The following is a 17343-nucleotide window of genomic DNA, read 5'->3' as shown; positions in this document are numbered from 1 at the left end:
AGGGAAATCCCTGGTATCAGGTGTTTTGGGAAGTCTGTACCTCTCAAGTACTTCAGTCAAGGGGGAAAGAGAGAAGGAAAATTAGGATAAAAGGGGTGGCTGTGTCCTCCAAAACTTGGAGAGACCCCAGGGGAATGCTCCATGGCCTCTCCCTTTATTGGAATAAAGTACTCCTCTGCCTCCTTTTTGGACATAAACCTCTGATGTTTGTGGATTAATTTTCCTGACATGCCCAATTTCCACGTGGATTTTTGGAAGCAGGGAACAACTCAGCACAGACACGCTTGGACTGGCCTGGAGTGGAAACATGAAACTTCAGAGACATTGAGCTCTGCCCTCCCCAAGTGTCCATTTTAAATGGCAGAAGGTTTTGGGTGAAGAAAGGCCAAAAAAATCTTCTAGTGAGAGATAATTTGGAGAAGTTTGGGTGTTCCTTTCCCAGGTAATTTCAGGGGAAGCAGCCCCCATGACTCCTGTGCCCCTCTGGGAGAGGCACCCAGCTCCTCCCCACTGCAGCCTGGCTGGGGAAGGGGATTTGGACACAAAAGTGTGCAAGGCAAGCAGGAGTGACCCCAGAGCATCAGGGCCAGCATCATCAGGGCCAGCACCCAGGAACCTCCTTTTTGTGCAGGTTCAGCCCTTTGCCCTCGCATTTCACAGCCCCCATTTCCTCACCTCCCTAAGGCCCTGCACACTGTACTTGTCAAGAAAAGCAGATTTCTGGAATCTGGGCTCCCTTCCAGGCCCCACTGGTTTGCAGCCAAGCTGAAAATCATCCCAGCACATGCAGGGAAGCTGCTCCAGGCCCTCGGTGTGCTGGGGCAGCTTTTGGGAAGGGCACAAGAGCTCTGCTCTGCTGAATATTCAAGGGAAATCACGGAATTCTCAGGCTCTGGGGATGAGGGTTCAAGTACAAAGAGCAGAAATCAGAGATATCACAGGACCAGGGGCTGGAAGGAGAGCCCAGTGCCCCCTGCATGGCCAAACCACCCAGAAATTCATTTCAGAGCAATGGCCATGCTGAAATCCACCCCTGCAGTGCCTCAGACAAGCCAGCAGTGCAGGAGTGGCCTCAGGTAACACAGAGTCCTCAGGTTGGCTCCTGGCAAACAAAAATAAAGGGGAAAATCTGGCAGCATCCCTCAAGGACGTGCACAGCAATGTGAAAACTCGAGGTGGCCCAGCTGTGCCGGCAAACTCGGATTTTAAGGACACTAAAGCACATAATTTGTGTAGCCAGGGGCACTTCCATCACTCCCAAAGTGGTTAAACCACCCGCAGGCCAAGAGCAAGGGACTGTTTGCCCAGACTTGGAGGATCCAAATAACTGCTGGCATTTTCCAAGTCCTGGTCAAATTCTGATGCAGTTTTTCTGAAGCTCTCTGCATTTCCTCTCTGGGCACAGCTGGTCCTACCCCTGCCCTCCCACTCAGGCACAAGGAGTGGCATGATAAGATCAAAGCCCTTAGAAAGTGTTAAAGATGGTTATAAATGATGATTTCAAACCATCTGTGTTCTAGAAGCATCCTTGTTTATCCCTTGAGTACGTAAATATCTTTTTAAGTGCAGTGCATCTACTTCACAGCCAAGTACGGCAGACTGGTCTGACAGAAGAACATTCATGCAAAATTTTTGAATTCAGGCCTTTTGTGGAAGAAAATCCCATTTGACATCACTTGGCAGAAATGGGGCACTGTGCAAACTGCCCTGAGGTGAAAAAGAAATTCACCCCCCCAAAAAAGGTGAAATATTTAGCCCCTGGTAATTAGTGAATCTGGCACTCTCCAGCAATTAGAGACAGACTGAAAATTGTATTTTGGGCAACACGGAGGGCATGGCCTCGCTCATACTCACCCCCTGCACAGATGCTGGAGGGCTCTGCTGCCAGGATTTCTATGCAGGACTTCTTCAAAATCTGAAAGGGACAAAACGTGAAGCACCTCAGGCACGGAGGTGTGAAAACAAACCTTGAACTCACCAGAGCAACCTGCATCCCTGGCACAGCCCCAGCTCCTGCCCTGCCCACTCCAAACCACCCCAGCAGGCACCACTGCCCTCCCCGGGCTGCTGGAAGGGAGGGGTGCCAAGGTGAGGGTGCCAGGGGTGCCAGGGGTGCCAGGCTCTCTCCTGTCCTAGGGCTCTGTGCAATAATTCTGATCCTGATTGTCCCAGCGTGGTGCAATAATTCTGAAATTCGTGGTGACCTGCAGCCCCACGGCACTCCTAGGGCTGTGGGGGCATCGCTGCCCTCCCCCTCCAGAGCTGCTCAGGGCACAAAGCTCCAACCAAACGTCACAAGGTTAAACAAAACCACTCAGTTTTGCCCTAAATCATCCCACAAATTGCAGCAGAGACTTCTCCAGTCTCACTAGGGGCTGCGGCTCCTGTTTTAATCTGATTTATGGAGCCCACCTGAGGGCTCAGAGCAAAGCACAGACAATTCTCGTGGATTTAAGCCAGGCTTAAGGAGCAGAGCACCTTTGGGAGGGCTGGACCTGGCTTTAAGCAGCTCATTGCAGCGACTTGCTTGGCTCAGGCTGGGCTCTGAAGGCAGAGGATTTATTTGGTGTTTATTCCAGAGCTGAGCCTGGGCAGAGCTCGGGGGGCTCAGCCCCAGCCCCTGCACCAGGGGACATCGAGCAAAACTCAGCTCAGCTCCAAGAGGCAAGCAAATGTCAGCCAAGCATCCTTTGGTGACTCAAATCCAGCATGAAAACTATTTTCCCAACTTTAAATTGAAACATCTGTGAGGACAGAACAGCAACCAATACAATAAACCCTGCAAGGAAAAGAGAATTTGTTTTTTTTTTCCTCCACAGTCACAGTGCCCTGCCTCAAATTCCTAATTGCAAAAGCTCCTCATAGAGCCAGGCTTTGCTTTTTAAAATGTTTAAACAGAAGTTTTACTCAGAAAGCAGGGCTGAAAGTACCAAGGGGCTGAAGGAGGCAGGATGGTCTGAGCTGGTGGCAGCCTGACCGCTGAGGAGAGAGGAGATTTGCAGGAACAAGCTTTTACAGGAACTGTCAAGTGGAAAAAAAGAGAAAGTCAACAGCTGAGAACAGAACTGAGAAGAATTTAAAATAGAAGAATTTAAATAGACAGGATAAGGAAAAACACAGAGAATGTAGGATACAATCAGCACTTTTTTCAACGAAGTAAAACCCCACATGATTAAATTTGAGATTAATGACTTCTGCTCAGCTATTTACAAACATTCCTGCTGCAAGGCAGCTCGGAGGGGGGAAAAGCAGGTGTCTCAATTGGATGGTGCAGCTCTCCCAGCCCAGTCTAATCCCTTTACATGACTATAAAATCTGCCCTTAAACACTTCCACAGTGCCAACTGCAATATTTATTTTGATTTAGATTAAGTCTCCAACATTAGATTAAGTTTCCAACATTCCAACACACCCTAACTTAAAGTGAACATCAGGCAGAATTACTGCAAAAGGCAGAACTATTGCAAAAAAAACCAAACAAAAAAACCCCAAAACAAACTCTTTATGTCACAGAATCGCAGATTCTTTCTCTTTTCTAACCAAGTAATTAATTTAACAAAAAAAGCAAGGATCCTTGAAGTTGAAGCTTTTATGTAACTTGCCATGCTGTTTTCATAGTGAACTGTGTAGAACTCTGAACCTGTCATTCCATTTAAGTGTTAAGGTGGTCAGTATTTATCAAAAATGTCTGTACATTGCAGCTGAAGAGTCAATGGCCTGTTCCTCACTTGCAGTGCACGGTCTTTGTTTTTCAAGAACTGTTTCCACACCTAAACAACCCAGCAGCAGATCCCACGGCAGGGTGGTGATGCCAGCTCCTGCCCCGTTCCCTCTCTGCCAGGTGAGGCCCAGGAGGTCACTTTGGAAGCCAAGGCAAGAAGGGCAGTGAAATTCTGCAGCTGCTGGGAGCTTTCACTTGATATTCTGCTCACGAGGAGCACCCAGCCAGGATCACTCCAGCACAGCAGCTGCACGCTCCTTAGACATCCTTTCCACCAAATCTGGGAATTCTAATTAGCTAGCAGGATGCTGAAGTGTAAGAGAAGGTTGCTGCCTAATTAGTGTCAGTGGTAATGACCTGCAGTCTGATGCCAGGTGCTCATTAGCAAGCTCTGCTCAATTACTGAATGCCAAAGTCTGTTGCCAATTAGAAAACAGCCATTTATTTATGGAGTGTTTCCTGTCCAATAATATCTACATGAGCTAAGTAAAATAAATACCTTCAAGTCCTCCTTAAAGGTGCATTTGGGGGAAGAAAGAAGCAGAAAGCTGATCCTACACTGTTAAAATTAACAAGGAACACTCAGTGCAAATGAGGTTATCAGCTGGTAAACATGCAAAGTCCAGCATGGAATTTGCACTTGGAAATTAAACCTGAAAGGATGAACCCAAAAGGAGCACACAGAAGTTAAACCTGAAAGGATGAAACCAAAAGGAGCACACAGAAGTTAAATGAAAGGATGAACCCAAAAGGAGCACACAGAAATTAAATGAAAGGATGAACCCAAAAGGAGCACACAGAAGTTAAATGAGAGGATGAACCCAAAAGGAGCACACAGAAATTATATTAAAAGGTGAACCACTTGTGTATTCATGCAGACACCAGCCAGTGCCACACACCCTGCTCGGTGCTGTTCATTTCTCATCCCTCACAGCTCTGAGATGAGCTCCAGGCTGGTGCTGTGGTTTAACACACAACCAGGATCAGGAGATTTCCTGTCCCAGGAGCTGCTCCTGTCACAGCAGGGTGATGACAGGACCCCATCCTGTCACCTTGCCTCGTGTTCCTTGCCTCCAGCACTCCTACCAAAGCCATTCTGGGCAGCAGATTAGGTTGAATTTCAGGTTTTCTTCTAAGACTAGCTTCAATTGCTTTAAATTGATGGGTTGTGATCTTTTTCAGAAATTTTGCATAGCAAAGGAAAATTCAATTAAATAATTCAGTTCCTTCAATTTGTTCCCCAGCCTGCAGCAATCAGTCAAATCTGCTTCTGCTCCAGATTGTTCCCTCCTGACAAACTCAAACCACTCAGTCCTTAACTGGGGGAAGCTGGAGGTTTAGCAGTGGCTTTTGCACAATGAGGAAGGAAAAAAAATTGGTTTGCCTAATAAAAAAGTCACACTGGAACTCATGGGAGAGAAAGGACCATACCCCATGGTGCAGCGAACATGCACTTGAAGAATTGTGCTTAGGATGAGCTCAGTGTGGGATTGGATTTTCCTCTCACTTTCCAGGGCTTGGAGGGGTCAGTCCGTGCTGGAGCTCCTGGAGCAGATCTCCTGCAGCTGCTCAGCCCCTCTGGCTCCCCCAGCAGAGGAAGGGCAGGTGCTCAGGAACGCTCCAGCCCCACCACCCCCAGCTCCTCTGCCCAGCAGGTCCAGCCGAGCCCCACCACCCCCAGCTCCCACCCTGGGAGCTGCTCCAGAGGCACTTCCAAGCCCACCTGCCCAGGCAGAGGGCCAGGAAAGACCCAGCCAGGACGGGAAAGGCAGGGCAGCTCTCCCCAAATCCCACACAGGGGCAGGTGTGCACATCTCCTGAGCTGATCCAAGCCCATCACTGCATCCTTCCTTCCTTCCCCCGTGACATCAGCCTGCTCCAGCCTCGCATCCTTGCTGTGCCAGCTCTTGCACAGGAGCTGAAGGAAGCTGCCAGATCCCAGGGCCCTTTCACCATTTAACATTCCCTGTGACCACAGACACCCCCAGCACAGGGGGGCTTTTGGCAAGGGGGACAAAAGCAGGGAAGAGGGACCCGATTTTCCAGCTAGACCAGGAATCTACAGATTGTTTGTTATTCTCTGGAGTGATTAATGCCCTCCTGTCATTCCTTTCTCACACAGAACCACCTCCCTTCTCCCCAGGCTGCTGCAGGGACTCCTCTGCAGCACCCAGGTCTCAGAGCCAGCCCTGTCCCTTCCCCGTGACCCCCTGCCCAAGCTGGGACATCTCAGCACTCAGCTGGAGCAGCTCCTGACTGCCTGCCTGGAGCCTGAAACCCTGCTCAGTACAACGGGAAAGGGAGCCAGAGCTGGAATTCATTAAAAACAGCTGCAAAGGGAATGCAGGGCTGGGAAGCAAAGCATTGCTGCCTTCTTGTTGTTGTTGTGCTGCTTTCCGAAATGACATGCAACACCTGATGGTCCAAGAGAGCTGAGGCACAAGATCCAGGCTCAGGCAGTGCCAGGAAAACCAATAAACCAGGATTGGGTTCCATGTCCATGGGAGAAAGTGAGCCTGTGCTGAGGGAAGGGTTTTGCTGGAACTGCATTGTCCAAATAGCACATAACCACTGTAAACACAGAAATCTGAGCCCCTGGCGAGTGCCCCCTCCCCAGCTCCACACTGGAGCTTTCACCTGGGTTTGGTCACCCAAAATCAGAACACACAGGGCCCCAGAGGGATTTCCCATCCTTTGGAGCCAGGGGAAGCCCCCAGATCAGCCCAGCCACTGGAGCTCTCACATCCTGCACCAAATCCCTGCAGGAAATGCCAGGTGATGCCTTCACCTTTAACTTCTGTGTTTTTCAGGTGCTGTGCTGCCTCAGTGTGCAGCTCTGAGCTGCACCTTAAGTGCTGTGAGCTCTCCTCACAGAGCGGGGAGACAAAACAATTCCTGCTCCAGCTGGGGACCGAGGACAACCACCCAAACCTCAGCCCAAGGGCACAAACAGCGTGGAATGAAGAGAGAAAAACAAGGAGGATGGGACTGCATAACCTAAAGCTGGAATTGGACAATTAATCCCAATATGCAAATGGAGCAGAACTTAGAAAAGTGACAGACCCCGTGACAAGTTGTGCATTTTGTGACCATTTTGGTTCATCTTGGGCTCATTTTGTGACCATTTTGGTTCATCTTGGGTGCAGCCCTGGCTGGGCTCTTGTGCTGCCCATTGAGGAGATGCTGTCAATAAATCCCTGCTTTGTTCTGTAACTCTGCTCCAGCTCAGCCTTCCCAAGGCACCACAGGAACTGGGAGCAGGGAAATCCAGGCACCTACTGATAAACCCCACCTTGAAGTGGCATTTTAGTACAAAGCAAGGTTGTTTCCCTTGCACTGGGTGATTCAGTGAATTATTTTCCAGCGGGTTCTTGCAGACAGAGGAAAAGCAAACCTCGGGGTGACACCAGAGTGCAGACCCCGGGTGAAGGTACTCACAGAGTCTATGATGCCCTGCAGGGCCTGGAAGCCGTCGTTGACGGGGAAGACGTGATCTCTGCTGTCAGCAATCCGGGCCAGCTGCAGGCGAGAGAAATGGAACAGAAAGCAAAGGGTGAGATCAATTAGCCAGCAGGCAGCAAATGAAGATTCTCCAGATGAACTCGCTCGCAAAAATCCTCAAATACTGCACTGCTCTCTCTGGATTGCCACTGCATTGTGGTTTATGAAGCAGTAAAGCGTTTGTCTTGTTGGCCTGGTTGGCTTTATAAAGCTCTTTATAAAGCTCTGCATCAGCAGCGTGGCGTTCTCTGGTACCCCAGGGGCTGATGAGGTTTAGGGCAAAGGTGGAACCCAAACAAGGTTGGACTCTATAATCATGCAGGTCTTTTCCAGCCTTAACTCCTCCACAATTCTTTGAAGTGATACCATAGGCCTGATTTACCTCTCCTGCCAGGACAGAGATTTGGTGCTGGGCCTGTGTTCAGCCAGCAGAGAGGAGTCAGGGAGACACCGGGGATTTTTCTGTGTGGAGGTTGAAAGGTCCCAGAGGAGCATTCAGAAACCCCTGTGATGAGGAGCAAGGAGCATCATCCTCCTCCTCCTTCCTGAGGAGCTGGTGAGTTCAGGGCAGCCTGGCCATCATCTGCCTGCAGCTCCAGCTGCCAGCAGCACCCCAAGGGTTAAGGCAGAGCTCTCAGCCCAGCACTAATGAGCTCTCCATGCATCTGCTGGAGCACTCATTGCAGTGCTGCAAGGCCAGGGTTTGTTCCAGTAAATCTCCCTGGCAGAGGTACCAGAGCCTCTCTGCAGCTTCCCGGAGGCAGCAGAGCAGCCAGAGATTGCTCCCAACGCCCAGGGGCTGCCCTGGCACCCAGAGCCAGCCTGGGGCACCTTCCCCTGCTGCTCCAGGAGGGCAGGGAAGCAGCTGGTGCTGCCTGGGCTGCTGGAAAAAAGCTGGATGTTCACAGCTCCCTCAGCTCATTCCCCACAGTCCTCACCATTCTGGGATTTCAGGCACAGCCATGGAATTCCAGTCCATTTTTTCACCATCTCAATGCCTCCAAGGGGCACAGAGGGACCAGGGCCACAGAGGGACCAGGGCCAAGGGGCACATAGGGACCAGAGCCAAGGGGCACAGAGGGACCAGAGCCAAGGGGCACAGAGGGACCAGAGCCAAGGGGCACAGAGGGACCAGGGCCAAGGGGCACAGAGGGACCAGGGCCAAGGGGCACAGGGGGACCAGGGCCAAGGGGCACAGAGGGACCAGGGCCAAGGGGCACAGAGGGACCAGGGCTGAGGGGCACAGAGGGGCCAAGGGGCAGAGAGGGATGAGAGCCAAGGGGCACAGAGGGACCAGGGCCAAGGGGCACAGAGGGACCAGAGCCCAGGGGCAGTCCCAGCCACGCCGGGTGCTCACTCCACAGGAACAGAAGGAGAGGAAAAGCCCTGAGCAGCCCTGAGCAGGGAGCCAGGGCTGTGGGCAGGCTCTGCCAGGCTCTGCCAGGCTCTCAGGGAGCAGGCTCCTCACCTGGGTCTCGTTGAAGTCCTTCACCCCCACGCAGTACACGGTGGCCCCCAGGTCCCGCGAGCGGTTCGCCTGCAACGGGACAGGAGCAGAGCACGGTCACCAACGGGCTGGGACCTGGGCAATCCTAAAATCACAGGGGCTGGGAAAGCTCAGCAGGCAGCCTCAGGGACAGCACCACTGCAAGCAGAGCTGAGCAGCAGCCATATGATTTGTCAGCAGAAAAATGACACAAGAAGTAGAAAAGGACAAATAGAAATTGTTCTATTTGTCAGTAAATCGTCTAGAATTACTCCCTAAAGTACAGAAAAGTACATCTAGCGAGATATTAGGAAGTTCTAAGCTTAAGCTGGAGATTCAGGATTTGCTGGAGCAATATTGGTTTTGCTCTACAAACCCATTCCTTTTGTTGTTATTGGATTTAATGCTGCACTTTGGACAGACCAGGAGGAAAAATTCTGTCCATAGCAAACTCATGCACAAATTCCCTCTGCCAAGTTTAGATCATCCCAGTCTGACTGACAAGTGCCAGTTGTTCCTCTCTGCAGAGAGGATGTCCAGAGGAACGTTCTGCAGCAGAGCCCTCAGTGCTCACCCCACTGGTCAACATTTTGCACAGTTCACTAATTTAATGAGGATGTTGAGAATGTGTGCTTGAGTCTCAGAGATATTTGTGAAATGTCAGATGGGTGATCTGAAAGGTTTTCTGATGTGACAGAAGCCACCACTCTCTTTCTGCAGTCCTGACTTTGTGTGAGAGGGAAAAAAAAGTGAAAGTGAGAATATCCAGCATTTCCCAGAGCAATCCAGTAAATACTGAAACTTTTCAGCTGTGAACAATTCCTTCTCCTATGTTTATTTCTAACTGGAAGTTTTAACCCCTCTCCCTTCCCCTGAACAGTCTCAGCTGTGGCGAGTCAGAGGCTGCTGCTGTCAGTGGTTATCCTTTAGATTGTGTCTGCAGAGCACCAAAGTGGAGATTCCTCACTGGGGAAAAGGTTTTCCTCATCTTTGGCATTCCCAGCAGCAAGCCCAGACATTGCAGTGCCTCCCTGACTGCAAGGTGCAAGTCACTTACCTCCCTCTCCGAGTAGAAAAAGAGATCCTCGTGGAGCTCTCCATCTGTCAATGCAATGATGACACTGGCAGTTCTGTAACCTGAACACACAAACCTCCTCAGTCCCTGCCCTTGGTCAGTTTGTTCAAACACCTCAGAAAACATAACCCTGCTGCTACTGCACACCAGGGAACCAGACTGCAGCCACCAAAAAAACAGTTTTTTTTGGTGCAGTTTGCTCCTAGTTAGCTCCTGATTTTATTCATGCTGTCACTTCAAGAAATCCTTTTTCAGCTTGTGATAAAAAGCTCAGTTGGGATTTAAATGAAGATGGTGGGGAAAGGGCCTAAATTCTTCAAGATTCCTGAGCAACACTTCAGGAACATCATTAAACCTTTGCAGCCTTCCCTTCCAAACCAGAAAGTTTTGACATCAATTACAGGGAAGGAAAGGACATTTTTCCAGTTGTCTGCACTTAGCACTGGTTTTAATAATTGCTGGTTAAAAAAAGTCTTTTACCTAACAGCTTCTCCACGTATTTGTGTTTCAGAAGGAGGAAGAGATGGTTGCCTGAGCCCTCCAGAAAAAGTAAGGTACCAGTTTTGGTGAGGGTGGGCACCTGCAGCCAGCCTGGCTTCTCCCTTTTGGCCTGAAACACTTTAATTCCAGCTCCTTAATGCTCCACTTGTTGTTTTCCCCCTTCAGGAATACTTCCCTGACTAGCACCACATAGCTGCAAGAATAGAAGCCACCCCCACCCTTCCCACAGCAAAGCTGCATTTTAGATCTGTTAAAGTTATCAATCAAAAAGAAAGAGAAAAAAAGCATTCAGTGGATCAAGAAGGCCTCTCACCATGAACGTTCTCGTAGTAAATCTGCTCACTGGCCTGAAATCAGAGCAGATTATTAGTAATAAATCAACAGTAGGACCTTGTGAACAAGTTGTGCAGCAGAAAGGAGGGGACAGTGGCAGCGAGGGTGTCACATCTGCAGCTCACACACAGCTCTAATTTCTGACCCCTGACTCACAGAGCAGGGCTCTTGCCTGGGGTTTTCACTGCATTCCTGCAAGGTCTCATCAGCAAACTGAGCCCAGAGCTGTCTCCCACTATTCTCCTCCCTGAAAACCCTACCCACTTTCATCCCTGAGGAGCATCCTGGGCCCGGTGCTAAATATTCCTCAGTAGCTCCAGATCAGCTGTTCCAACTGCAAACAAACAGCAGCTCTGCTGGGTCCCCCCAGGTTCTGCAGTGGGGTCACTTTTCAGTGATGGGACAGACTTTCAACAGTTCAAACCTCTCCCAAATACCCACGTGGGACAGAGGAATGCAGGAGCTCGGCTTTAGAGAAACTCCTGAGCTTGTCAAATATGGCAAAAACATGCCCAGAAGGAGAAGGCAATAAGGTCTGCAGTTACTTGGCCACCCCAGGTGTGAGCTGTGACCTCTCCTGCTCAGCCCAGGTAGGACTGAAGCTTCCCACCCCTCCTGGACCCAGTGCCACTGCCTCCCCCAAAGCAGAAAAGGCAGAAATAAAGAGAATTAGCATTGTCTGCAGCTCCAGCACGGAGCCCTTACCCCCCTGCACTGCTGCAGCAAAGGGACGGGGTCCCACTCACCCAGCAGGGAATTCCCAACCAGCCCCAGCCTTGTGCAGCTCCTGAGGAGCAGAGACCCTGCTCAGCCCCCAGCTGCCCCACTTACCCTCTCAAATCCTTCGTGCATATACGTGTCCCCTCCTGGCAGCACCTTCTGCAGCTCCTCCAGGCCCTGGCGGATCTGCTCCCTGCAAGGAAGGCAGGCACTGTCAGGGCAAAGGCACCAGCAGGTCCTGGCAGGCACTGTCAGGGCAAAGGCACCAGCAGGTCCTGGCAGGCACTGTCAGAGCAAAGGCACCAGCAGGTCCTGGCAGGCACTGTCAGAGCAAAGGCACCAGCAGGTCCTGGCAGGCACTGTCAGAGCAAAGGCACCAGCAGGTCCTGGCAGGCACTGTCAGAGCAAAGCCACCAGCAGGTCCTGGCAGGCACTGTCAGAGCAAAGGCACCAGCAGGTCCTGGCAGGCACTGTCAGGGCAAAGCCACCAGCAGATCCTGGCAGGCACTGTCAGGGCAAAGGCACCAGCAGGTCCTGGCAGGCACTGTCAGAGCCAGGAGCAAAGGCACCAGCAGGTCCTGGCAGGCACTGTCAGGACAAAGCCACCAGCAGGTCCTGGCAGGCACTGTCAGAGCAAAGCCACCAGCAGGTCCTGGCAGCCAGCAGAGGTGGCTGATGGACACAGCAGGTCCTGGCAGGGCACAGCCAGGCACAGAGACTGCAGAACAAGAGTCGCCCCAGTGCCTCTCCAAGGATGTGGAACACAGAGCTGTGCTCCCAGTGCTCCCAGTGCTCCCAGTGCCTGGGGAAAGCAGCACAGCAGCACCATCCCCAGGGCAATACCCACACACTCCCAGGTGACAGAGCCCAGCACAGCCCTTGTTTGGCAGTGCCAGGTAAAACCAGCAGTGAGCTGGCTCTGAGACCATCCCACAGCAAAATCTGCTCCCAGCCAGCACTTCTGGGCCAGCTGGGCAAATATGGAACACAAAATATGGACTACAGCCCCACATGGGAGCATTTCATAGCTCAGAGCCTGAGCAGAAAGGAGATCCCTGCACTGGGGTTTGCTCCAAGGGTGGGACAGCAGGAGGCAGGAACAGGTTTTGCTTTGGCACCCGGTTAAATAAATGTGGCTCGTTCTCTTCATCCCTGCTGCTGCAGAAAGTGGCAGGAGAGGCTCAGGCTGGCTGGGTTTGGGAGGTTTTCAAGGCTGGTGTGAGTGTGCACTGCTCTGCAGGAAGGCAGCCAGCTGCTCTGGAATGTGATTTCAGACATCCAATATGTAAAACACATGCTGACTCCTACACTGCACACATGTGGTACGTATATTTCTGCTCCACGTGGCAATGAAGTTAACAGAGGAAGCGAGAGCGATTTAAGGACCTCATCCAGCTCTCCTTGGAAGTCAGAATAAAATAATAATAATAAAAAAAAATCCATCCTGTAGGTTTTACTGGGATTAACTTGGGGGTCTGTAAGGGGGTGGCAGGGACACGCTTCACAAACAAAGCAATCTGCTAGTGCCCAAAAATCCACCCCAGACACCCTTTGTCTGTGACACACCTTCAGACCTTCCAGGAAACCACATTCCCCCCGCCCCAGGAGCGTGGGTGTCACCTCTGCCCTCCAAGCCTGTTTTTGTGGGAAGGGAATTTCACCTCTTTCAGGATAAACTCCCAGGGGATGTTCCACCAAGTCTCTGCTTCTCTGACAAAATCCTGAGTCCCCCAGGGAAAGCAGGGGGAGCTGAGAGCCTGGCTGGAGCACCTCTGGGAGCTGAAATGGAGCAGGGAAGCTCTGCCTCGAGACCTCAGTGCATTCTGGTAGCTGAGGATGGGCACAGGACTCTACCAGTGAAACTGGGAAGCACAGAGGTGCCACAACACGTTCCCAGTGGGATGGGAATCACTGAGGAAGATGAGGGAAGAAGCTGCTGTTGACCTTTAAACCTCTCCTTACCTGTCTTCTGTTAACCTCATTAGAATTGTCCCTCTGGTTGAAAAAACGATGAAGGACATCCTCAGCTGAGGGCTGGAGGAGAGAAAAAAGTGAATTAACGTGGGCAGAGCTCTGTGTGTGTAACACAATCACACTCTGCAGCCCAGTCACAACTCCACAGGATGAAAACGGGTTTTGCCCAGGCCCTTCTCAGGCCAGGGACGCCTTGGGGAATTCTTGTCAAGGATGCAGGGTGGGAGGAAGGAGCATCAATGGAGGGTGTGAGGAAGGATCAGTCAATGGAGGGTGTGAGGAAGGATCAGTCAATGGAGGGTGTGAGGAAGCACCAGGAGCATCAATGGAGGGTGGGAGGAAGCACCAGGAGCTCTCTCTCCAGCACTTTTCCCCCTGGGCAGCAGCAGTGCTGGGACTGGGAGGCACTGGCAGCCCAGAGCCCAGCAGGGACCTGAGTCCTCCTCACCTGATGAACTTGCGGGCCAGGTGCTCCACAAAGTGATAGATCTCGTTCCAGTGGTGCAGGACACTGCCTGACCTGGGGACACAAGGATCACAGGACACGTCAGGGTCACCTTTCTGTCCCACACTGCTCCGTGAGGCATTGCTCCTGCTTTGTTCAGCTGCCCATGCTCTTCTTTAAAGAGATCAAACTGGAACTGACATTTCCCACTTACCTTTAAAAAGCAGGAATAATTCCTGCTCCAGGCAAGTGTTTGAGGCTGCCCTTGGCAGTGGCTCATGGCATTTAGGCTGGGCTTTAACAGAGCCTTAACCAAATAAACCCTGTGAGTGTGAGGAGCTGTTTCTCTGCACGATGTTTTAGATTAATTCCACCCACTCACTTCCAAACCATTACACAGAGCTTTCAGCTCGAGTGTGTTCTGAGAATTACATGCAGTTGGAGGAACAGATTATTAAACTCCTCCAGTGTTTCCACTGTGCCAGAGACTATGAAAAGTAAAACACCTTAGTCCACATCTCAACTGCTCTGGTTAATTCTTTCACACCTCAGCTAAAGACAAAACAAACTAATTTTGCTCCTCAGGAGAATAAACCATAGGATGTAATGGGGTTGGATTATTCTTTATGTTGTAAGAACGAGGAAAAAATTAGGTTAATCAGAATCTTTCAGCACAAAATGCTCCTTCTGGTACAAACACTTCTGTGAACACTGGAATATTAATATTGAAAAAAAAAATTTCTTTCCTAGAGTTGGAAAATAAATGTGTCATCACTTATTCAATTCATTGAGTACAATTAGAAATATTTATAGTGGAAATAACCATTCCAGCTGCAACAGAAACTTCATTGATCTGCAGCCTGAGGAAGAAAAGATGAAGGCTTGAGATGGTTTTCCACTTCCCAGGAAGAAAAGGCAAACGAGCAGTTCTGTCCTGGCTCAGCTCTGGGAGTGCCCGTGGAGAGCAGAGCAGGTCCCCAGCCTGGCTGCTCAGGCAATAAACAGCAGGATGCAATGCTCTGCTTTGTTGCTTTGATTATTGTTTATTTAATGCAGTAATTAATTTAATGCAGAGGCACCAGGAGCACACAGAGCTCGTCCTGGGGCTCCCAGACATTTCCTGCCCCTTTCCCCACACCTGCTTTTCCTTCTCAGCCATTCCCTCCTGCCCCACAGTTCCTGGAGCTGCTCTTTCCCTGCCTGACCCCCATCAGCCATGCAGAGATGACATTTACCTGTGAAGCTGTGCAGCATCTCTTTATTGGGCTCTTCAAATATAACCCAAATGGGCCCAAATGAGGAAAAAAAATCCAGGCCCTGTGCAGAAAGTGTGACCCTGTGCCTTGCTGCACAAAGGACTGGAGCCCAAAAGTTTAGGATGAGTTTAAGGCTGGCCTTAGAGACACCCTGATGGCAGAGCAGGCAGGATCATCAGCAGATGCTCTCAGAGCTGAACTCTTCCTTCCTTTCTTTCCTCAGACCAGGACACAACTCGATGGCTTCTTCCCCACTCAGATGTTAATCAGAGGAGCAAAGGAACAGCAAAACTCTTGATAAACCAGTTAAACCACACAGTGAGAAAATTGGCATCCTAAGAGGTGAGGGGTGACAGCATCAGGACTTGCTCTCAGGCAGGAAACTCAAACCCTGCTGCATGCAAACCCCAAATTGATAGAGCAGAGACACACAGAGCTCAGCCCCAGGTGCAAATTCCCCTTGGATGTATGGGATAACTCAGAGAGCTTGAATTCCACCGGCCCTCCAGTCCCAAATCATTTCCTAGAACTGGCCTGGAAAAGATTTATTGTCTTTAGATGGTGAGGCATAAAAACCACTTGACTTTACAGCAAGGGTCGCATCAGTCTCCAGAGGACTTGGAGAGGCAAGGCTTGGTCAATCAGAAACGAGCTAGTCCTTGCTTCAGATAAACAAATGTTACTTTAGACCATGGATTTGCCTCCCAAAGAGCACACCTGAGTGAGGGTCCCACATTTCCTGACCCGTTTGGTGGCAGACACGAGGAGCTGGGACCCACAGCCCCTGCCCAGCCTCCAGGTGAACCAGCCTTCCAGGGAAGTTCTTGCCACTGCTACAACCATCAACCCAAACCCTCTCTGCCCACCAAGGGAGGATGCTTTCTGCTCAGTTTCAGGGGTGGGATCACTGGAGTAATCTGCAATCCAGTTGTTCCCCATCTCTACCAGAGGGAGCTGGGACAGGGACCCAAAATCCAAGTTCCCACTTTGGCTGAGCACACATTGTCCTTCCTGCACAGCAATTCCCACCCGGGCCAGCCCAACCTGCCTGGAGTTCATTTCTGCCAGGCCTGCACTTAGGGAAAAGCTCTCCTTGTAAATAAAATGCATTTTCTGAAACACCCTTCAGACTTCTCACGTTCTTCACTCGGCCTAAAATGGACAAACCCAATCAACCAACATTTCTGCAGCCAGTGCAAAGCTGACAAAAGCAGCCTTAGCTCCCAGTGCCCACCTCCCTGAGCTTTGTCACTCAGCACCGCTCTGTAAAAGACACCTCCTCTGCACAGTGAGGCAGGCCAAGAACTCTGAGAAGGATGAGTATTTCTAAAGTCCAACTGTAAGATAAGAAAAGCCAATTTTCAAATAGTTCTCTCCTCATATTCCCAGAAGAAACAAGATCAGTGAGCCAAGGCTTCGCAGCTGAATGGCTGATACTTTAAACTTGCAATTTAAGAAAAGACTCAGCCTGAAGATGCCAAAATCTCTTCTGGAGAAGGGCCCAATAAATGGAAATTAAACCCAAGTGAACCATTCTCTTTAACAGGAGAGTGAGACACTCTGTGGCCATCTCCCCTGGCATTTTGTACCCCAGAGGGAATGCAGGTGTTGAGAGGGACCTGCAGTGGCTCCAGGCAGCCCTGTCCTTCAGCAGGTGCCCTCCTCCTCCCCACTGGGACAGGATGCTCCAGAACCCAAAGCCTCCCTAGACTTGGCCTTCCTTGCACTTTTTAGACTCCACTTTTCCATTTCTGCTGTGGAACCTTCTCATACCCGTGGGTTTATCCAGGTCACAGAATCAGGCCCACACTCTTACACCAAGAGCTCCCATGAGTTAAGTGCTCTGCAGCTGGCAGGAGGACATGAAGCCACTTGGTTCAGAGGCTGATATTGATCCAAAACTCTCCTTAAGCTTGCCTGGGTTTGGACTAACCCCCCGAAGTCTCATGGCTCTCAGAGATGCCATTTACCTAAGCAGTCGTGCAGCATCTCTTTATTGAGCTCTTCAAAAACAACACAAATGAGCCCAAAAGCATCCTTTATCTTTCCAAATGCTCCAGGAGCAATCCTGAAATCCCTCCATAGCACAAAGGCGTCCCAGAGGTGATGCAATTCTTGGAGGAAACGCTGTTATCTCCTGCCACACTTCACAGCAGACACTCAGTGCCAAGCCCTGCAGGTCACAGATCCACAGGGTCAGAGCAGGACAAGCCTCTGAGCCCAGCCTCAGTCCAAGAACATTCCTTGTTCTGGAATGGCCAGAGGGGGTATGCAGAAAAAAAACCACCAAAAAAACAACTAATAAGCAAATAGCCATGAGTTAATTTGCATC

At 50.6% G+C, this 17343-nt stretch overlaps 1 protein-coding gene across 2 annotated transcripts in view; it reads right to left on the bottom strand.

Moving 5' to 3' along the window:
• ANTXR1 (ANTXR cell adhesion molecule 1) overlaps positions 1-17343 on the bottom strand; it is a 45617-nt gene that overhangs the window by 24725 nt on the left and 3549 nt on the right. For both annotated transcript variants that reach the window (XM_030290068.4, XM_072917635.1), the window contains exons 2-9: positions 13759-13830; positions 13299-13370; positions 11448-11529; positions 10597-10630; positions 9765-9844; positions 8690-8758; positions 7159-7239; positions 1855-1915 (exon numbers count right to left, since the gene is read on the bottom strand). In XM_030290068.4, the coding sequence (XP_030145928.3) occupies positions 1855-1915; positions 7159-7239; positions 8690-8758; positions 9765-9844; positions 10597-10630; positions 11448-11529; positions 13299-13370; positions 13759-13830 (551 nt within the window). The remainder of the gene's footprint in view (positions 1-1854; positions 1916-7158; positions 7240-8689; positions 8759-9764; positions 9845-10596; positions 10631-11447; positions 11530-13298; positions 13371-13758; positions 13831-17343) is intronic.

Source organism: Taeniopygia guttata, chromosome 22 (genome assembly GCF_048771995.1).
Source record: "Taeniopygia guttata chromosome 22, bTaeGut7.mat, whole genome shotgun sequence".
In the NCBI taxonomy this organism is placed as follows: domain Eukaryota; kingdom Metazoa; phylum Chordata; class Aves; order Passeriformes; family Estrildidae; genus Taeniopygia; species Taeniopygia guttata.
This window is presented reverse-complemented; position numbering and strand designations above follow the sequence as displayed.